This window comes from Astatotilapia calliptera, chromosome 23 (assembly GCF_900246225.1).
Source record: "Astatotilapia calliptera chromosome 23, fAstCal1.2, whole genome shotgun sequence".
In the NCBI taxonomy this organism is placed as follows: Eukaryota; Metazoa; Chordata; class Actinopteri; order Cichliformes; family Cichlidae; genus Astatotilapia; species Astatotilapia calliptera.
Window position 1 is genome coordinate 16,955,241 of NC_039323.1, and position 18,872 is coordinate 16,974,112.

Below are 18,872 nucleotides of genomic sequence, written 5' to 3' on the forward strand. Positions count from 1 at the left end.
GAGAAAGGTGACTGGAAAGGAAAAACTCAGTGCATCATGGGAATCCCCGGCAGCCTACGTCTATTGCAGCATAACTAAGGGAGGATTAAGGGTCACCTGGTCCAGCCCTAACAATATGCTTTAGCAAAAAGCAAAGTTTTAAGCCTAATCTTAAAAGTGGAGATAGTGTCTTTGTCCCGAATCCGAACTGGAAGCTGGTTCCACAGAAGAGGGGCCTGAAAACTGCTGGCTGTCCCTCCCATTCTGTCATGGTCCTGGGTCTTTTGACCCAGCGTTTTAAGTTTGAGTTTATTTTGTTCATTAGGTTATCTAAGTTCATTTGGTTATTAGACTCCTTGTGTTTTCTTCCCCTGTATTTAAGCTTCCCCTCACCCTTCGTGTTTCATGCTGCGTGTCTTATGTTATCAAGTTTGTATTATCATGCCTAAGTGTTTCTAGTTCTTATTATTTCCCCCTCCGTTTCCAACCATGTTAAATCTCCCCTGCTCTTCATGCGTTTCATGTCCGTGTCTTATGTTGTCAAGTTCTGGTTGTCGTGTCTAAGTCTGCATGTTTCCTGTTTTATTTTGAAAAGGGGTCTTGTGTTCTGTGCTCATGCGGTTAGTTTTACTCTTGCCTGTGCATCATTATGTTTATCCTAGTCAGCTGTTTCCTCATGTGTCTCCACTTCCCCTAATCACCTCCTGTGTATTTAAGTCCTCTGTTTTCAGTGTGTGATTGTCAGGTCGTCTGTTGTCCATGCCATGTTTCCTATGCCATGCCATGCTTCCAAGTTTCTTGTCTAGGTTTTTCTTATTGTTTGTTTAGATTCCCCAGTTTAGGTTTGTGTTAATTTTGATTCAGTTTGCCTTGCCCTTTGTTTGTGCCTTTTCTACCAGCCATATTAAACGGCTCGCCTTTTGTTAACATCTCAAGTTCTGTTCCCTGTTCCTTGGAGTCTGCGTTTTGGGTCCTTTTCTCAATTCATACAGTCTGCCCTCGCCAGCCCGTTCTCACTCCCGAGGTGTAACATGATGAAGATTGAAGAATTAATTAATGGCAGGACTTCTTTGAGCAGTTTTGTAGGAATGGGGTCTAAAAGACACGTTGAAAGTTTGGAGAAAGCAATTATTGAAGTTAACTCAGAAAGATTAATAGGAAAAAAAGAGTCTAAATGAATATCAATGGTACTAAAAGTAGCTGAAGATAATATTAAATCTGTGAGATAATTATGGGTAATTTTTTCTCTAATGATTAAAATTTTATTTGTGAAGAAGTTCAAGAATTCATTGCTAGTTAATGTTAAAGGGATGGTTGGCTCAATAGAGCTCTGACTTTTTGTCAGCCTGGCTACGCATTGTAGCCAGGCTGACAAAAAGTGTCAGCCTGTGAAGAGTGCAGAGTGCGTTTCTCTTCACAACCCCAGGTTGTGAAGAGAAACCTGGGGTTGCTCTTATTTTCTTCAATCAGTGACGAATAGTAAGACGTTCTAGCTTTACGGAGGGCTTTCTTATAAAGCAACAAACTGTTTCTCCAGGCTAAATTATGATCTTCTAAATTTGAGACACGCCATTTCCTCTCCAGCTTATGAGTTATCTGCTTTAGGCTACGTGTTTGAGAATTATACCACAGAGTCAGGTACTTCTCATTTGAGGCCTTTTGAGGCTACAGTATCCAGAGTCGTACGTATTAAGGAGGTAAAATTATTAACAAGATGATCGACCTCTGTTGGAGTAGCGTTCAGGTAGCTGCTCTGCTCTGTGTTGGTACAGGGCATTGACGACGATAGCAATGGGTGGATTAAATTCTTAAACTTAGCTACAGCGCTTTTAGAAAGACATCTACTTTGATAAAGTCTACTCTCCACTGCTCTATAATCAATTATTGAAAATGTAAATGTTATCAGGAAATAATCAGACAAGAGAGGGTTTTCAGGAAACACTGTTAAATGTTCAGTTTCTATGCCATAGAGTGTGATTAACGTGGTGGGTTCTTTTACATTTTGAGAGAAGCTAATTGAGTCTAATAACAGATTAAATGCCATGTTGAGGCTGTCATTTTAACATCTACATGGATGTTAAAATGAGCCACAATAATTATTTTATCTGAGCTGAGCACTAACCCAGGTAAAAAGTCTGAGAAATCAGACAGAAACTCTGTGTGAGGATCAGGTGGACGATAGATGAAAGACTGGTTTCTGAGTTTCACAGCTGGGGTGGACAAGGCTAAGCATCAGGCTTTCAAATGAATTAAAAGTCTGTCTTGGTCTTTCGTTGATTAATAGGCTGGTGTGAATAATTGCTGCCACACTGCCCTCTCGGCCTGTGCTTCAAGGTTTCTGGTAGTTAGAGTGACTCGGTTGTGTTGATTCATCTAAACTGACACAATCAAGAACATAATAATGTGGTAATCATTTTTAAGTTATTATTCCTCAATTACCCACGGCAGTTTCTGTGTAATAGACAAGAAACAGAGCTGCCAAATGCAAAAATTCCATTTTCTCTTTATCAAATCAAATCAAATCACTTTTATTGTCACATCACATGTGCAGGTACATTGGTACAGCACATGTGAGTGAAATTCTTGTGTGCGAGCTTCACAAGCAACAGAGTTGTGCAAAATACAATAATGTAAACAAGCAAAATACAAGAATGGCTACATCTGAAACTAATAAATATATGTACAATATATAATAGCATATGTATTTCTGGATGTGTATACTAAATATTTTTCTACGTGTGTGTGTGTGTGTGTGTGTGTGTGTGTACACATATTTTACAAATTAAATAGAGTAAACAATAAATAAAATATATAAAATAAATAAAATAAAATATACAGAGTGAGACATGTGCAAAACAGTGGCATTACTGTACAGTATGGAGTGCATAATGTTAAAGTTCCAGTAGTGAAGCTGAGGTGTCTATGAAGTGTTCAGCAGTCTGATGGCCTGATGGAAAAAGCTGTCTCTCAGTCTGCTGGTACAGGACCGGATGCTGCAGAACCTCCTTCCTGATGGAAGTAGTCTGAACAGTTTATGGCTGGGGTGACTGGAGTCCTTGATGATCCTCCCCGCTTTCCTCAGGCACCGCTTCCTGTAGATGTCTTGGAGGGAGGGAAGCTCACCTCCAATTATCCGTTCAGAGCACCGCACTACTCGCTGGAGAGCTTTGCAGTTGTAGGCGGTGCTGTTGCCATACCAGGTGATGATGCATCCAGTGAGGATGCTCTCAATGGCACAGTGATAGAAGGTCCTGAGGATGCGGGGGCTCATGCCGAATCTTTTCAGTCTCCTGAGAAAGAAGAGGCGCTGTTGCGCCTTCTTCACTGTTTTGTTTGTGTGTACTGACCACGTAAGATCCTCAGCCAGATGTACGCCAAGGAACCGGAAGCTGCTCACTCTCTCCACAGCAGCGCCGCTGATGGTGATGGGGGTGTGTACTTCTCTGCACCTCCGGAAGTCCACTATCAACTCCTTTGTCTTTGCGACGTTGAGGGTGAGATGGTTGTCTTGACACCAGTGGGTCAGGGCGCTTAATAACATATGAATAACCTATTAAGCTAACTTAAATAAATGTGAGGCAGCACGGTGGCACGGTGGTTAGCACTGTTGCCGCACAGCAAGAAGGTCCTGAGTTCAATTCCACCATCAGGCCATGGTCTTTCTGTGTGGAGTTTGCATGTTCTCCTCGTGTTTGCGTGGGTTCCTCCGGGTACTCCGGCTTCCTCCCACCGTCCAAAGACATGCAGCTTGTGGGGATAGGTTAATTGGATAATCCAAATTGCCACTAGGTGTGAATGTGCAAGTGAATGTGAGTGCGAATGGTTGTCTGTTTCTGTGTGTTAGCCCTGCGACAGACTGGTGACCTGTCCAGGGTGTACCCCACCTCTCGCCCTATGACAGCTGGGATAGGCTCCAGCGCCTCCCGCGACCCTGAAAAGGATAAGCGGAAGTGAACGGATGGATGAATCCATAAGTCTGTGTCCGGCCTGGAGCGGGGTTCTTTGGAGCACAGGGCTGGGTGGTTGGACAGCAACCCGCAGGTTCGCGGAAGCGAATGGATGGATAAATAAATGTGACCATTAACTGGAAATAACTCTGGTAGTTTCAGGGTAATAAGCAGTATAGAGCACTGCAAAATGCAAAACTGCCTGTTTCCCTTTAATAACACATTAATAACCTATTAAAGCAAACTTTAAAAGTGTGTGACTATTATCTGGAAACAACTGTGGTAGTTTCTATGTAATAAGCAGGATATAGAGCTGCAAAATTCAAAACAGCTTGTTTCTTTTTAATAGCATATTAATAACCAGGTAATAACCTTTTAAAACAACCAGTATGAGAAAGGGTTTTATTGCCAAATGTTGAGCAGGTTTACAACATTAGGAAATTGCTGCGGTACTTAGTGCAAAAGATACTATAAGACAAACACTTAAATAAATATAAAAACAAAAATTAAAAGTGCTAAGAAGATCGATATATACATAAATGAAGGTGATGATCAGTGCAAAAATGGAACAGATGTAGATGACACAGTATACGGTCATGTGTTTGTGGTAGTCTTATGGTTATTGTTCATGAGTCCAACAGCAGAGGGGAAGAAACTGTTCTTTTGGCGAGAGGTTCTGGTCCAAATGGACCGGAGCCTCCTGCCTTAGGGGGGCATGTCAAACAGACTCTGTCCAGGGTGAGAAGGGTCAGCTGTGATGTGAGCTGTACGCCCCAGTGTCCTGGAGGTGTATAGGTCCTGCAGAGATGGGAGTCTGTGGCCAATCACCTTCTTAGCAGAGCGCACAACACGCTACAGTCTCTGTTTGTCCCTGATGGTGACTCCAGCATACTACACGGTGTTGGAGGAGGTGAGGATGAACTCAATGATTGTAGTGTAGAACTGCATCATCATCCATGTTGGCAGATTGAATTTTCTTCTGCTGCCTCAGGAAGTACATCCTCTGCTGGGCCTTCTTTATGACGGAGACGATAGTGGTGTCACACTTGAGGTCCTGGGTGATGGTGATACCCAGGAAGCGGAATGACTCCACAGTGGTGATGAGGGTGTCAGTCATGGGTCAGGCTAATATTACTCAACTGTAACCACTGTTGCTGCCATGATATTACTTGAATATTACATAGTTATGACTTTGGTAATTGCATAGTAATAACCCTCTTGTGTCCCCTTGTTACCCTACTATTACCCCTTTATTACCTAGCTGTAATAGAAAGTGCTAACAGATAAAAACATATTTTTCCCTCCACTAAGTATAGATTATCTTTCATTTGTCCCTGTAGTGGAGAAACTTTGTAATCGTTGGAGCATAACTCTCTCTCCATCCTTCAGTGTTATCTTTCCAGAATAATTCAGATGTCAACACTAAGTACCTCCAACATGGACAAAGGAGTCAAAAGAGACCCTGCAGGGATGCTTTGAGTCAACTGACTGGGATGTTCCTTGTGATTCTCATCAGGACAATATTGACAATCTGACAGGCTGTGTTACAGATTATATCAACTTCTGTGTGGACACTGTGGTTCCCAAAAAAACATTCTGTGCTTCCCCAACAATAAGCTCTGAGTTACCAAAGACATCAAAGCAACCCTGAACAAGAAAAAAAGAGCTTTCAGAAACGGTGAAAGAGATCAGCTGAAACTGGTGCAGAAGGAGCTGAAAGCCAAGATTGCAGAGGGTAAAGTGTCCTACAGAAGGAAGCTGGAAAACAAACTGCAGGAAAACAACACCAGGGAGGTGTGGAATGGAATGCGGGCCATCACTGGCCTGAGACAAAAGAGAGGTATTGGGATGGATGGGGACGTCGAAAGTGCTAACAACCTAAATCTGCACTTCAATCGGTTTGACTGCCCTGCGTCTCCTGTCTCCACACCCAGCTCTTCCCATCTCCTCCTTTCTCCTCCCCCCTCTCCTGCCCCCTCAGACTGTCTCACCCTGTCCCTCTCAGCAGATAACATCAAAAGAGAATTGGGCAGACTCCACTCCAGCAAAGCCCAGGGCCCAGGGCCCTCAGGTGCTGTGCTTCCCAGCTGTCTGGAGTTCTACATCGGATCTTCAACACGAGTCTGGTAATGCAGAGAGTCCCATCACTCTGGAAGATGTCCTGCCTGGTTCCTGTCCCTAAAAAGATTAAGGACAGTCGCCAGCTTTTGGAGTTTTACCAGCGCTGATGGAGTTAAAATGACTACAGTCGTGGCCAAAAGATTTGAGAATGACACAAATATTAATTTTCACAAAGTTTGCTGCTAAACTGCTTTTAGAGCTTTGTTTCAGTTGTTTCTGTGATATACTGAAATATAATTACAAGCACTTCATACGTTTCAAAGGCTTTTATCAACAATTACATGATATTTATGCAAAGAGTCAGTATTTGCAGTGTTGGCCCTTCTTTTTCAGGTCTCAATCAACTTCTGGGCCAAATCCTGACTGATAGCAACCCATTCTGTCATAATCACTTCTTAGAGTTTGTCAGAATTGGTGGGTTTTTGTTTGTCCACCCAGGATTGAGGATTGACCACAAATTCTCAATGGGATTAAGATCTGGGGAGTTTCCAGACCATGGACCCAAAATTTCAACGTTTTGTTCCCTGAGCCACTTAGTTATCACTTTTGTCTTATGGCACGGTGCTCCATTGTGCTGAAAAATGCATTGTTCTTCACCAAACTGTTGTTGGATTGTTGGAAGAAGTTGCTGTTGGAGGGTGTTTTGGTAACATTAGTTATTCATGGCTGTGTTTTGGGGCAAAACTGTGAGTGAGCCCACTCCTTTGGATGAGAAGTAACCCCACACATGAATAGTCTCAGGATGCTTTACTGTTGGCATGACACAGGACTGATGGTAGCGCTCACCTTTTCTTCTCTGGACAAGCCTTTTTCCAGATGCCCCAAACAATTGGAAAGAAGCTTCATCGGAGAATATGACTTTGCTCCAGTCCTCAGCAGTCCATTCACCATACTTTCTGCAGAAGATCAATCTGTCCCTGTTGTTGTTTTTTTGGAGAGAAGTGGCTTCTTTGCTGCCCTTCTTGACACCAGGCCATCTTCCAAAAGTCTTTGCCTCACTGTGCGTGCGGATGGGCTCACACCTGCCTGCTGCCATTCCTGAGCACTCCGATCCCGCAGCTGAATCCTCTTTAGGACTTTCTTGGATGCCCTGAAGCCTTCTTAACAAGAATTGAACCTCTTTCCATGAAGTTCTTGATAATCCTATAAATTGTTGATTTAGGTGCAATCTTAGTAGCCACAATATCCTTGCCTGTGAAGCCATTTTTATGCAACGCAATGATGGCTGCACACGTTTCTTTGCAGGTCACCATGGTTAACAATGGAAGAACAATGATTTCAAGCATCACCCTCCTTTTAACATGTTAGGTCTGCCATTCTAACCCAATCAGCCTGACATAATGATCTCCAGCCTTGTGCTCGTCAACATTCTCACCTGAGTTAACAAGACGATTACTGAAATGATCTCAGCAGGTCCTTGAGTGACAGCAATGAAATGCAGTGGAAAAGTTTTTTTGGGATTAAGTTAATTTTCATGGCAAAGAAGGACTATGCAATTCATCTGATCACTCTTCATAACATTCTGGAGTATATGCAAATTGCTATTATAAAAACTTAAACAGCAGTTTTTCCAATTTCCAATATTTATGTAATTCTCAAAACTTTTGGCAACAACTGTAGCTTGTGCTTTTGTTTTTCTAAAGCAGTAAAAACAGTCTCTTGATTCCTTAGTAGACGAGAAACCATACCCAACGTTGAATTCCACCGTGTGGAAACATCCTGGCTCTTTCTGTTGCCCCAGTCTTGTTTGCTCCTAGTGTACTTCCTATATATTAGCAGGGCTGTCTGTAATACATCCAATTTTGTTTACTTTTCAGTGTCATAAAGCTTTTGACACGGTAGTTGGAAAGTTGGATCATATGACACTAACTGTAGCACATTTTCTAACCCCCTATCTTCTACAACTGATAGTGGTCTACAGTCCAGAGCAATCCATTTTGCAAAAGAATTTGTAATTTTGTCCAATGTTGACTTACTAATTTTGGTCCTGAAGCCAGTCCTCAAGTTTGGGCTGCCAACACGTTTTGTTGGTACTCGGACTGCTAGTGCTAACAGCTCTGCAACATGTTTTGCATTAGATGGTACCATAAGGTTGAAGTGCTTCCGTGGTATGCAAACTCCTTTTTGCACAGTTTGCACAACACCACACTTTTATCAAGGCTTCCGTCTGGTAGTCTTTTGAAATTAAATTAGCCTCCGATCAATGCACTTTCTTCAGATTCTTCCATTTTTGTAGCCGTATCAGTATAATCGGTATACTAAGAAATCATGCATTGCCAAAAGTTCCTCTTTGCTTGGAATGCTAAGTGCGATTAAATGCGTTAATTTTTTTAACGCGTTATTTTTTTCAAATTAATTAATTCCTGTGGGCAAGCCTCCATTTCTAGGCTCCAGTATCTCACCTGCTCAAGTCTGCCCACCTGTGAATATTTCTCTGTTGTCTTGTACCACAGAAAATTAAAACAATAGCCCAGGAAACATATGAATTTTAAAATAATAATTTATTTTGAACATTACCTAATAGGACTATCAAAATAAAAATAATATAAATCAAAATATGATTTAATACAAACTGAAATGCTAGTATTCTTTAAACAAAAGAAATAATGTGCAAATAGAAAAAACTTAAAATGGATTCTTTCCATAAGGTAAAAAAAGGTTCAAGTTAAATCAAAAAGATTTTATTTTTAAGTTTCCAAAAGTTTACAGATGACTTAGTTTATGAATTCACAATTGCAATGGACATGCTCTAAAGTGAGGCTTGCTGTTGTTGCTTGCTGAAACTATTCTCTGTCATGATTATAGCTATTTGAAAGGTTCATTAGGCTCTTTGCTGGACAAACGAATTTATATGGCTTTGATTAATACAGAACAAAACAGAATTAGCAAAGATAATTACGAATCACAAATTTGGTTGCATATCATAGTCTTTTTAACTGAGGAGTGCTTTAATCTGGCAACTACCATAAAGACAGAGTGGTGGATTACTGTATGAATGTTTGTCATTCTAGAACATTCTCCGCTCTTCTACTTTGTTAGAGTCAACACTGGATTTTTGGTTACCTCCCTGTTTTTGCTCTGAAATGCACACTGTCACCTATGGGACCTTTTATAGACCAGCAAGTGCCTTTATGAATCATACCCAATCAACAGGTGGACTCTATTCAACTTTTAGATATATCTGACAGATAACTGTATCAATGGAAACAGAATACACCTGAGCTCAATTTTTAGTTTCATGGTTGTAAATACTTATGTAAGTGTTATATGTATTTATTTGTTCCTTTGTTTGTTTGTTTGCTTGTTTATGGTTTTTATTTTAAATGCTTTTGCAAGAATATCACGCAAACTTCCAGGAGTTTTTATTTTTCTATTGCATTCTATTGGAAAGTGACAAATAGTGCCTTTTGACTATGCCAAAAGGAGTATTTAGACAGAGTGATTTAATTGTTTTTTCACAAAGGAAATTTAAAATATTTCATTTTTGCTCCAACTCAAATTTTAGTTGTTTTTTTTTTTTAACCGTGAAGTGGGTATAGAAATTTCTTTTTTCTCTTCTTTTGTCTACGTCTACAGTAATTTACTCTTATCACAAATATTGCTTTTCAGACTGGATGGCTGTAATCTCTCAGGAAGAAGCTGTGCAGCACTGTCCTCTGTTCTCAACTTCCAGTCCTCTAGTCTCAGAGAGCTGGACCTAAGTAACAACGACCTGCAGGATTTAGGAGCGAAGCTTTTCTCTGAAGGACTGAAAGATCCACATTGTAAACTGGAATCTCTAAGGTCAGGAATCTGGTATTTTTGCTGATCATAACAAATTGAATTGTGTTAATACTTAAACAGCTAACCCTCACAGAATCACCAAATTACATTTAACTTTTTCCTGTGGTGTTATGCTCTCCATTACTGTAGATTTTTTTTAATATTCAGATTTTCTGTTTGTTTGTATGTTTTATATTTCATAATAACAAGTGACTTCATACACATTTGATAGCTGACTAATAGTTGGCTGGGCTGAGTTCAGGGCTATTTTGTATTTGAGATATATTAATTCCCTTTTATTGTTATGAATTGTAGATATAGAATACATAATTCAGAAGACTGCAGGAAATGAAAAAATGACCTAAAATTCCAATTCTTAAAACAAAATTGAAAATGGAAATAAATAAATATTTATAGGTCTTGTGTAGAACAAAGAAAAACCAAAGAAAGTACACAGACCAAAGGAAGGTAAGACTATTCTCACAGAAATGGGACATAATTTTGCCATACATATTTCTAAGGAATGTTTTTTTAGCATTGCACAATGCATGACACTTTATTGACGTTATTATGCACAAAGGCTGTCATGTTGCCTTCCTCTCTGTCTCTTTTTCTCCCTCTTGCTCTGTCCGTTCCTACTTCTCTCATCTCTGTCATCCAGATAGGGGATGGAATAGGGGAGACAGGAACAATGAGGAAATCTCCTCAAGCCTCCTCCTCCGGTGTTAATAAACACAATTTATTAAATAGAGTTATATGAACAACAAAAAAGCGCATCACAATACACAGAACAGCAAGAAAACATACAGCAAAGAAGCAAAGCAAACCCTGGGGTGTTGAGCCTTTAAGTACAAACAGCAGAGACACAAAAAGACAGAAAAAACTGCTGGCGAGTGTACAAGTGGTATGAAGTTTCAATATAAATGTGCATGATATTTGACCTGAGGTGATGGGTCATATACAGTTTGAATATATAGGTTAAATGATTAACATGGGGATTCCAATATATAAAAATCTCCAGTGTAGGTTTATAGTGTATGTGACTATTTGACTAGGTACACATGTCCAGTCTGTGTTGTAATCTGGATTGTATTCAGTGGTTGAGACTTGAAACACTCAGCAGGACAGTCAAAAACCCATGACCACACTGGTACTGGGAATTCCACAGTGCTTGTCCTGTAATAAACATACTCTTCATCAACCTTACAATGGCCGGTTAAACGGCTCTTATCACACAATATACCAGCATGTGCAGGATTTACAAGGGGATGTTCTGTCCTTACTGCTGCAATGAATAGGCCTGAACCCCCTCAACCAGATCATTAACTACTCTAGCTACAGATACGAACAATGGAATGGAGCAATCCTTAGCTAGGTGTGTTACATGGATGATATCAAGTTGTACGCCATGAAGTGAATGATACATTGATTCACTGATCCACACCACTAGGATGCACAGCATTGACATCTGAAAATCATTTGGACTGGAGATGTACTCTGACAGTAACAAAGAGAAGGGGGGTAGTCAGAACAGAGGGAATTGGACTATCAGAAAGCAGCAATTCAGACACTAAGGACAGTTTCTAGTACCTGGGAATCCCACAGGTAAATGAGTCTTCTAGGAAAGCCACAACCACCCAGATAATAAGACAAGTTCTGAGGAGTCAGCCGAATGGGAAGTACAAGATCTGGGCAATTAATACGTATGCTCTACCAGTGAGCAGATAATGAAATGGCTAAAGGAGGAGCTAAACCAAGCAGAGGAAGATGGCCCTAGTCGTAGCTATATAAAGTTATAAAGCCCCCGGACCAGCTGGCTCCCATCTTTACTCGCATCTTCAACAGATCCCTGGAGCTGTGTGAAGTTCCCTCCTGCTTCAAACGCTCCACCATCATCCCTGTTCCCAAGAAACCCACCATCACAGGACTGAATGACTACAGACCTGTCGCCTTGACTTCTGTGGTCATGAAATCCTTCGAACGACTGGTGTTAGCCCATCTGAAAGACATTACAGGCCACCAGCTGGACCCTCTGCAGTTTGCCTACCGGGCAAACAGGTCGGTGGATGATGCAGTGAACATGGGGCTGCATTACATCCTGCAACACCTTGACCGCCCGGGAACTTATGCCAGGGTCCTGTTTGTGGACTTTAGTTCGGCTTTTAACACCATTGTGCCTGAACTTCTTTCCTCCAAACTCTCCCAGCTCAGCGTGTCACCAGCTACCTGTCAGTGGATCACCAGCTTCCTGACAGACAGAAAGCAACAAGTGAGGCTGGGGGAGATCACCTCTGAAACCCGGTCCCTCAGTATTGGTGCCCCTCAAGGATGTGTCCTCTCACCACTACTGTTCTCCCTCTACACTAACGACTGCACCACCAAGAACTCGGCTGTCAAACTCCTAAAGTTTGCAGATGACACCACTGTCATTGGCCTCATTCAAGATGGTGATGAGTCTGCATACCGGCAAGAAGTTGAGCGGCTGGTACTCTGGTGCAGTCAGCACAATCTGGAGCTGAACACTCTTAAGACTGTAGAGATGACAGTGGACTTCAAGAGACATCCCTCAACTCTGCCCCCCCTCACCATATCAGACAGCCCTGTGTCAACTGTGAAGACCTTCAAGTTCCTGGGTACAACCATCTCCCAGGACCTGAAGTGGGAGACCAACATCAACTCCATCCTCAAAAAGACCCAGCAGAGGATGTACTTCCTGAGACAACTGGGGAAGTACAGTCTTCCACAGGAGCTGCTGATCCAGTTCTACACTGCGGTCATTGAGTCTGTCCTGTGCTCCTCCATCACAGTCTGGTAAGGAGCAGCCACTAAACAGGACAGGAGCAGACTGCAGCGGACTGTACGGGCAGCAGAAAGATCATCGGCACCCCCCTGCCCTCCATCCAGGATCTGTACCTCTCAAGAACCAGGAAACGGGCAGGGAAAATCAACACAGACCCCTCACACCCAGCACACAGACTTTTTGATCTGCTGCCCTCTGGCAGACGGTACAGAAGCCTGCAGACCAGGACCACCCGACACAGGAACAGTTTCTTTCCCCTCGCCATCTCCCTTCTTAACAGTTGACCTGTCACACTGCTCCCACTGCCAGACTGCAACTGCACGTTATGTACATTTTGTAGTATTCATTCCACCTCATTCATTGCTGTATTTTATGTATATAAGTTTAGATTCGTTATTTATAGTTGGTTTACACAGCTTTGTGTACAGTATGTATGTGTAATATGTATGTAATATGTATATATAGACGTGTGTGTGTGTGTGTGTGTGTGTGTGTGTGTGTGTGTGTGTGTGTGTGTGTGTGTGTGTGTGTGTGTGTGTGTGTGTGTGTGTGATTTACATTGCTGTGCTTGAGAGCCACCATCTACCGGAACCAAATTCCCTGTATGTGTCTGCACATATACTTGGCCAATAAACACGATTCTGATTCTGATTCTGATTATAGCAATATCAGGAAGAAGGAATATAAGAAGCTTGAGAAATACCATGGAATGAGAGAGGAACTCACAAAGATATGGAAGATGAAGGCAAAAGTGGTTTCTGTAGTAATCGGAGCAGTCGGGGCAGGGACCTCCAAACTGGATGAGTGGCTCCTGAGGATCCCATTTACAGATGTTTAAAATAAGGTCCAGTGTTGGGGAGTAACGGAATACATGCACTGGTGTTGCGTATTTAAAATTTAAAAAATGAGTAACTGTATTCCGTTACAGTTACAGTTTAAAAAGGTGGTATTCAGAATACAGTTACTTTGTTGAAATAAATGGATTATGCGGCAGTATTTTCCTGTTTGATATGTTAGGCTATGCCCTCTCTATTTCTGGTAATTCCACGCCGGTGGAAACCCAAACAAAACACACGTTAAGAGGCTCTAATGCCTGTGTATCAATCTCATGGCCCATGTCATCCCTGCTTGCTGCCCACATAATGACGTGAAGAAATATTTTTAAAAATTATTATTCAAAAATTAATTAATATGAAGGCAATAGGCAGAGTGCTACAGGCATAGCCCTAAAGAATGTAGCCTCATGGGCAGTGTAGTCCGTGCTGCAGGGAGAATGGACTGCCATACCTGTGATGTGTCTGTGAGCGAGGGAGACAGAAAAAGGAAAGTGGAAAAGTACAAGATGGAAGAATGTAAATATAATAATAGCAACCACTGCAGCCAAAAAGAGTGCCTGACGAGCCCAGTTGTAAGCTATTAAGACTCGACTGTACACTGTGTTCGTGTTTTCCTACGAAACAATAAGTTCCGTTGGAGCAGCCTTTCAACGCCGCTCTCTGTCTCTAGCAAAGTTCACCCAGACAAGACAATAAACACCGAACCCGTCGTATTAGCCAGAGGTCCCTTTTAAAGAAACAGCAGGACTGAAGTTCCAGAAGGTTGATTCTGTTAATCTGGATGTAGTGTTTTCAGTGGGAGAAGCATTTTAGTCTCAGCTGACTGCAGGCTTCATGTACTATAAGTATACATTTGCATACTGACAAAAACTAGCAAATACAATAGGCAAAGAAAAAAACAAACAAACAAAAAAAACCTTATAGTACCTCATTATCAATAATAAAAGTTGACACAACTTGTATTATGTGTTCTAAATTGTTGTTGCTATAAAAAAATGTAAAATTAACTAAATGCATGGCAAATAATCTTAAAAAAAAAAAAAAAAAAAAAGCAAGGAGCAATAACACAGGACCAAAAAAGTGTTCACATATCAATTGTTCTGTCTGCAGTCTATCAGGGTGTCTGATCACAGAGAAAGGCTGTACTTCTCTGGCCTCAGCTCTGAGCTCTAATCCCTCCCATCTGAGAGAGCTGGACATGAGCTACAACCACCCAGGAGCCTCAGGGATAAATCTCCTTTTGGCTGGACTGAAGGATCCATGCTGGAGACTGGACACACTCAGGTATGGAGAAAATGTCTGATAGAGAAGTAAGAATATACTTTCCTCAGGGAATGATAGAGTAATCTGATTCTGAAATGTTTTCTCTGTTCACTCAGTTCCTTTTTGACATGTGTGTTACAAATGTTACAAAGTTTGCTCTTTGATCACAACAGAAACACTAGTCTAGTTTAATGATAATGAGATATTTATGTTGTGGAACTCTAGGAGTTTGTCCGGGAACAATAATAACTGTTTTTTGTTGCCATTTATTGACTTTTTGGATTATTTCAAATAAATAAAAAATAATGTGTAAATAATCACAAAATGCTTTATTTCCATCTCATGCAAGCATATTTACATGTCCCTCATGACTGTTTGCACAGTTTAGCTGAATATCAAATATAAGAAATATATATAAAGATATTCGAATTACTACGAAACATTTAGCATTAATGTGTTAATTTACATACCTACTTTAAATACTAATACATTTACTTCTAAAAGAATTGTACAACTTATCTCTGAAATTCCAATAGTTCCACACGATCTCCAATGCAATTCTATTTAAGCTATTGGTCCTCGTGTTTTGAGTTCTGCTGTTAGTCTGTATTATGGTTTTTGTTCTGATTGTCTAGTATTGCTGTTTTGGTTATTACTATCTGGTGTTTCGGTTTTATTCTTGTTCAGAGTTTAGCTCTTAGGTTTTGATTCCATGCTCATTCCTGTTCTGTGTCTTCCTTGTCACTCTTGTCTCTGTGGTCTCTCTTCTGTTTCTGTGCCTTCCTGTACGCCTGGTGTCTTAACCCTAGAGAAGATTAAGTCTGTTCAGTTTTATCTCCGTATGTTGGGTGCTTGGTGTCAAACCTGTTATGTCTATTTCTCTGTGTCAAGCCTGCTTTTGTCTTGTGCTTCTTGTTTTGCCCTCCCCCCGTCTCATCTGTGTAATTCGTGTCAGCCATGTCTCCCAGCTGCTTCCTCTTGGTACTGTTCACCTCTTGTATTTGGTGTCTGCGTCTTCCCCTGCTCATCGTTGCGTCATACCCTCATACTCGCCTGTGTGTTCTGTTCCAAGCTCTGTTTCTAGCCTTATCACTTTAGTTTTCTGTTTTGATTTATGCCAGTAATAAAGCTGAGTTCTTTGAGTTTACGTTTCGTCTCCACAAGTCTGCATGAGGGTCCCTCTTTCCTGCCTGCTGCACACAGCACACAACATGTCAACTGTCCTATTTTAAGTTTTTTAAAACCAGATGAAACTTGTCAGGATCAGTACTTGAGCTCTGTTATTTGCATAAAGGATAGTGTGTGGTGGACCACCAGGTGGCTCCACTCACACCCAAGTTGAAGGGAAGTCCTGGGGTGGAGATTTTGGCGCTTACTGTGTGTGAGGTTGTTCAGAGTCAGTTAATAAAGTTGGAGTGAGACACTGAAACCTCTCCGGTCGTTATTGCGTACCTCCACAAGTGTACAATTGTATAGGAAAAATAAGCAATAATTCTTAAAATATTACATTCTTTTCATGCCCTAATTGCAATGTGGCATTACTGTGTTAGCAAAATATAGAGTTACTGCTGTTACTAACCATCATCAATCATCAATTCTGTTGCATTTTTTACTGCAACAAGGTTGAATAACTGTAACATGGTTGAATCTTTGATGGTCTGTTTTGAGTTGGTCTTGCACTTAACTATAAAATGTCTGAAATAATTTTTAAGCTTTTTTTTGCAACATATTTCCAGATGAGGGCATGACAGAATCAGTACAGGGGCAAAGAACACAAAAGGAAATGCAGACCCAGAGAAAAGGGAAAATATTTGTAGAAGTGAATGGGAGGGATGGAATAGACTGTGACCCAGGAAAAAAGAAAACAAAAGAGTAGCTGCAAAAAACCAGAAAGATCCAGGATCAGTCCAAATCATCAGCAACTTGATCAATGTATGGATTCAAGTCTAGTGTGAAAATGTTGGACTGTTCCTTTATCAGTGTCTAACAATAAGTGTATTCAATTCAAATTTCAATTCAGTTTTATTTATAAAGTGCTAAATAACAGCAATAGTTGCCTCAAGGTGCTTTATATTGTAAAGTAGACCCTAGAATAATCCCCCCCCCCCCCCCCCCCCCCACCTCCCCAATGATAGGCATTTTGGAAATTAAGGGAAGGGAACACTCCATGCTGTGGAAGAGAGCGAGTGATTAATTGTGATGATTTAATGCAGAGAGGTCTACTAACAGGGAGCAATGTAATGTCCATGGCTGTATCACAATTCAGGGTCTGCAGCCTTAAAGTACGCAGCCTTAACGGTCCACAAGGGCCGCATACTCAATGACCGCTAAGGCCGGAAGTGCGAGGCTTGCGAAATGGGACGGTCTAGCCTCCGTCGCACTGCCCAGGTTGCCTAGCAACCATGATACTAACAGCTGGAAACGTTTCATACAGCATTGTTTGACAGAAATGAAAGAGAAAATCTTTTGTTCATTTGTTTGTTTGTTTCTACATGAGCTTTGATCATTCTCTGTAATATTAAGGTTAGCTATTGAACGGCGTATATTTTAAAGTAAAGGCTTTAAAACCAAGTTAGCACAAACGTCACTAATGTCACATAACTTTGCTGACATGTGGCCAACAGTAATGTTTTAATGTTCTTCGTTATTAAACATTTCCACATAAATAAGTGACATAATATTCAGTACTTACTTAAAGTTTACTCTTCGGGCGCCCCTCATCCACCGTTTTTTTTCGCCAAAATTATCCACACCCACCGCCGCGCTATGCATTCTGGGATATATTGGGCCAGGAAGTCTATACCGCCACATCCTTAAAATTCAGGGAAATGAAGGACGCATTTGAGAACCGCATTTCGAGCAGCCTTCGAATTGGGACAGCCTTCATCGCGTCGCTGTGACGTAATCGGCCTTAAAATGCAGCCTTTAAGGCTGCAGACCCTGAATTGGGATACAGCCCATGTGTGCATGCTGAAAGAGATTGTACTGGTCTGACCCCCCTCCTCCTTTCAGGGTGGAGCCTGCTGGAGTCCAATGGTTGACACCAGGGCTGAAGAAGTGTAAGTGTGTTTTTAATGTGAAATATGAAAACAAAGCAGCACACATTCAACCTCTTCAAAATGTCACATCACTCATTCACATCTCTGATGTCAGGACTCATGATCAAAGTGTCAATCAATGAACAGATGATGGATCAATAACTGCAGCTGGATTGTGTTTGTTCTCTCCATCAGATTCCTGTCAACTCACAATCGATACAAACACAGTACACACAAATCTCCAACTGTCTGACAACTACACGACAGTGAAACATGTGGAGAAGGTTCAGTCATATCCTGATCATCCAGACAGATTTGATGTTTGGCCTCAGCTGCTGTGTAGTAATGAACTGACTGGTCGCTGTTACTGGGAGGTCAAGTGGAGTGGAAGGGTTGACATGTCAGTGAGTTACAGAAGAATCAGAAGGAAAGGAGACAGTTATGACTGTGTGTTTGGATACAATGATCAGTCTTGGAGTCTGAACTGCACTGATAATGGTCCTGATTCTGTCTGTCACGCTAACAGTCGAACATCCATCTCCTCCTCTGTCTCTAACAGAGTAGCAGTGTATGTGGACTGTCCTGCTGGCACTCTGTCCTTCTACAGAGTCTCGTCTGACACTCTGATCCACCTCCACACCTTCAACACCACATTCACTGAAACTCTTTATCCTGCATTTTATTTCTTTCCTTGTGCCTCAGTGTGTCTGTGCTGAGTTGAGAGTAAAGAGTGTCCTCTTGTTAGAGAAACACTCTGACTGTTGAACTGATTATTCAGTCTGTACATGTCTGTTTCTTTCAACCAGAAAAAATGGTAAATGGCCTGTATTTGTATAGGGCTTTACTAATCCCTAAGGACCCCAAAGCGCTTTACACATCCAGTCATCCACCCATTCACACACTGGTGATGGCAAGCTACACTGTAGCCACAGCCACCCTGGGACGCACTGACAGAGGCGAGGCTGCCGGACACTGGCACCACCAGGCCCTCTGACCACCACCAGTAGGCAATGGGTGAAGTGTCTTGTCCAAGGACACAACGGCCGAGACTGTCCAAGCCGGGGCTCGAACCGGCAACCTTCCGATTACAAGGCAAACTCCCAACTCTTGAGCCATGATTCATGGA

The 18,872-nt window shown here is 41.5% G+C and overlaps 1 protein-coding gene across 1 annotated transcript in view; it reads left to right on the forward strand.

Moving 5' to 3' along the window:
• Positions 1 to 18,540, forward strand: part of LOC113015946 (NLR family CARD domain-containing protein 3-like) — a 34,579-nt gene extending 16,039 nt beyond the window's left edge. Inside the window, exons 5-8 of the mRNA XM_026158332.1 lie at positions 9,657 to 9,830; positions 14,556 to 14,729; positions 17,721 to 17,767; positions 17,942 to 18,540. Of these exons, the coding sequence (XP_026014117.1) occupies positions 9,657 to 9,830; positions 14,556 to 14,729; positions 17,721 to 17,767; positions 17,942 to 18,462 (916 nt within the window). The 3' untranslated portion in view covers positions 18,463 to 18,540. The remainder of the gene's footprint in view (positions 1 to 9,656; positions 9,831 to 14,555; positions 14,730 to 17,720; positions 17,768 to 17,941) is intronic.
• The last annotated feature ends 332 nt before the right edge of the window (positions 18,541 to 18,872 follow it).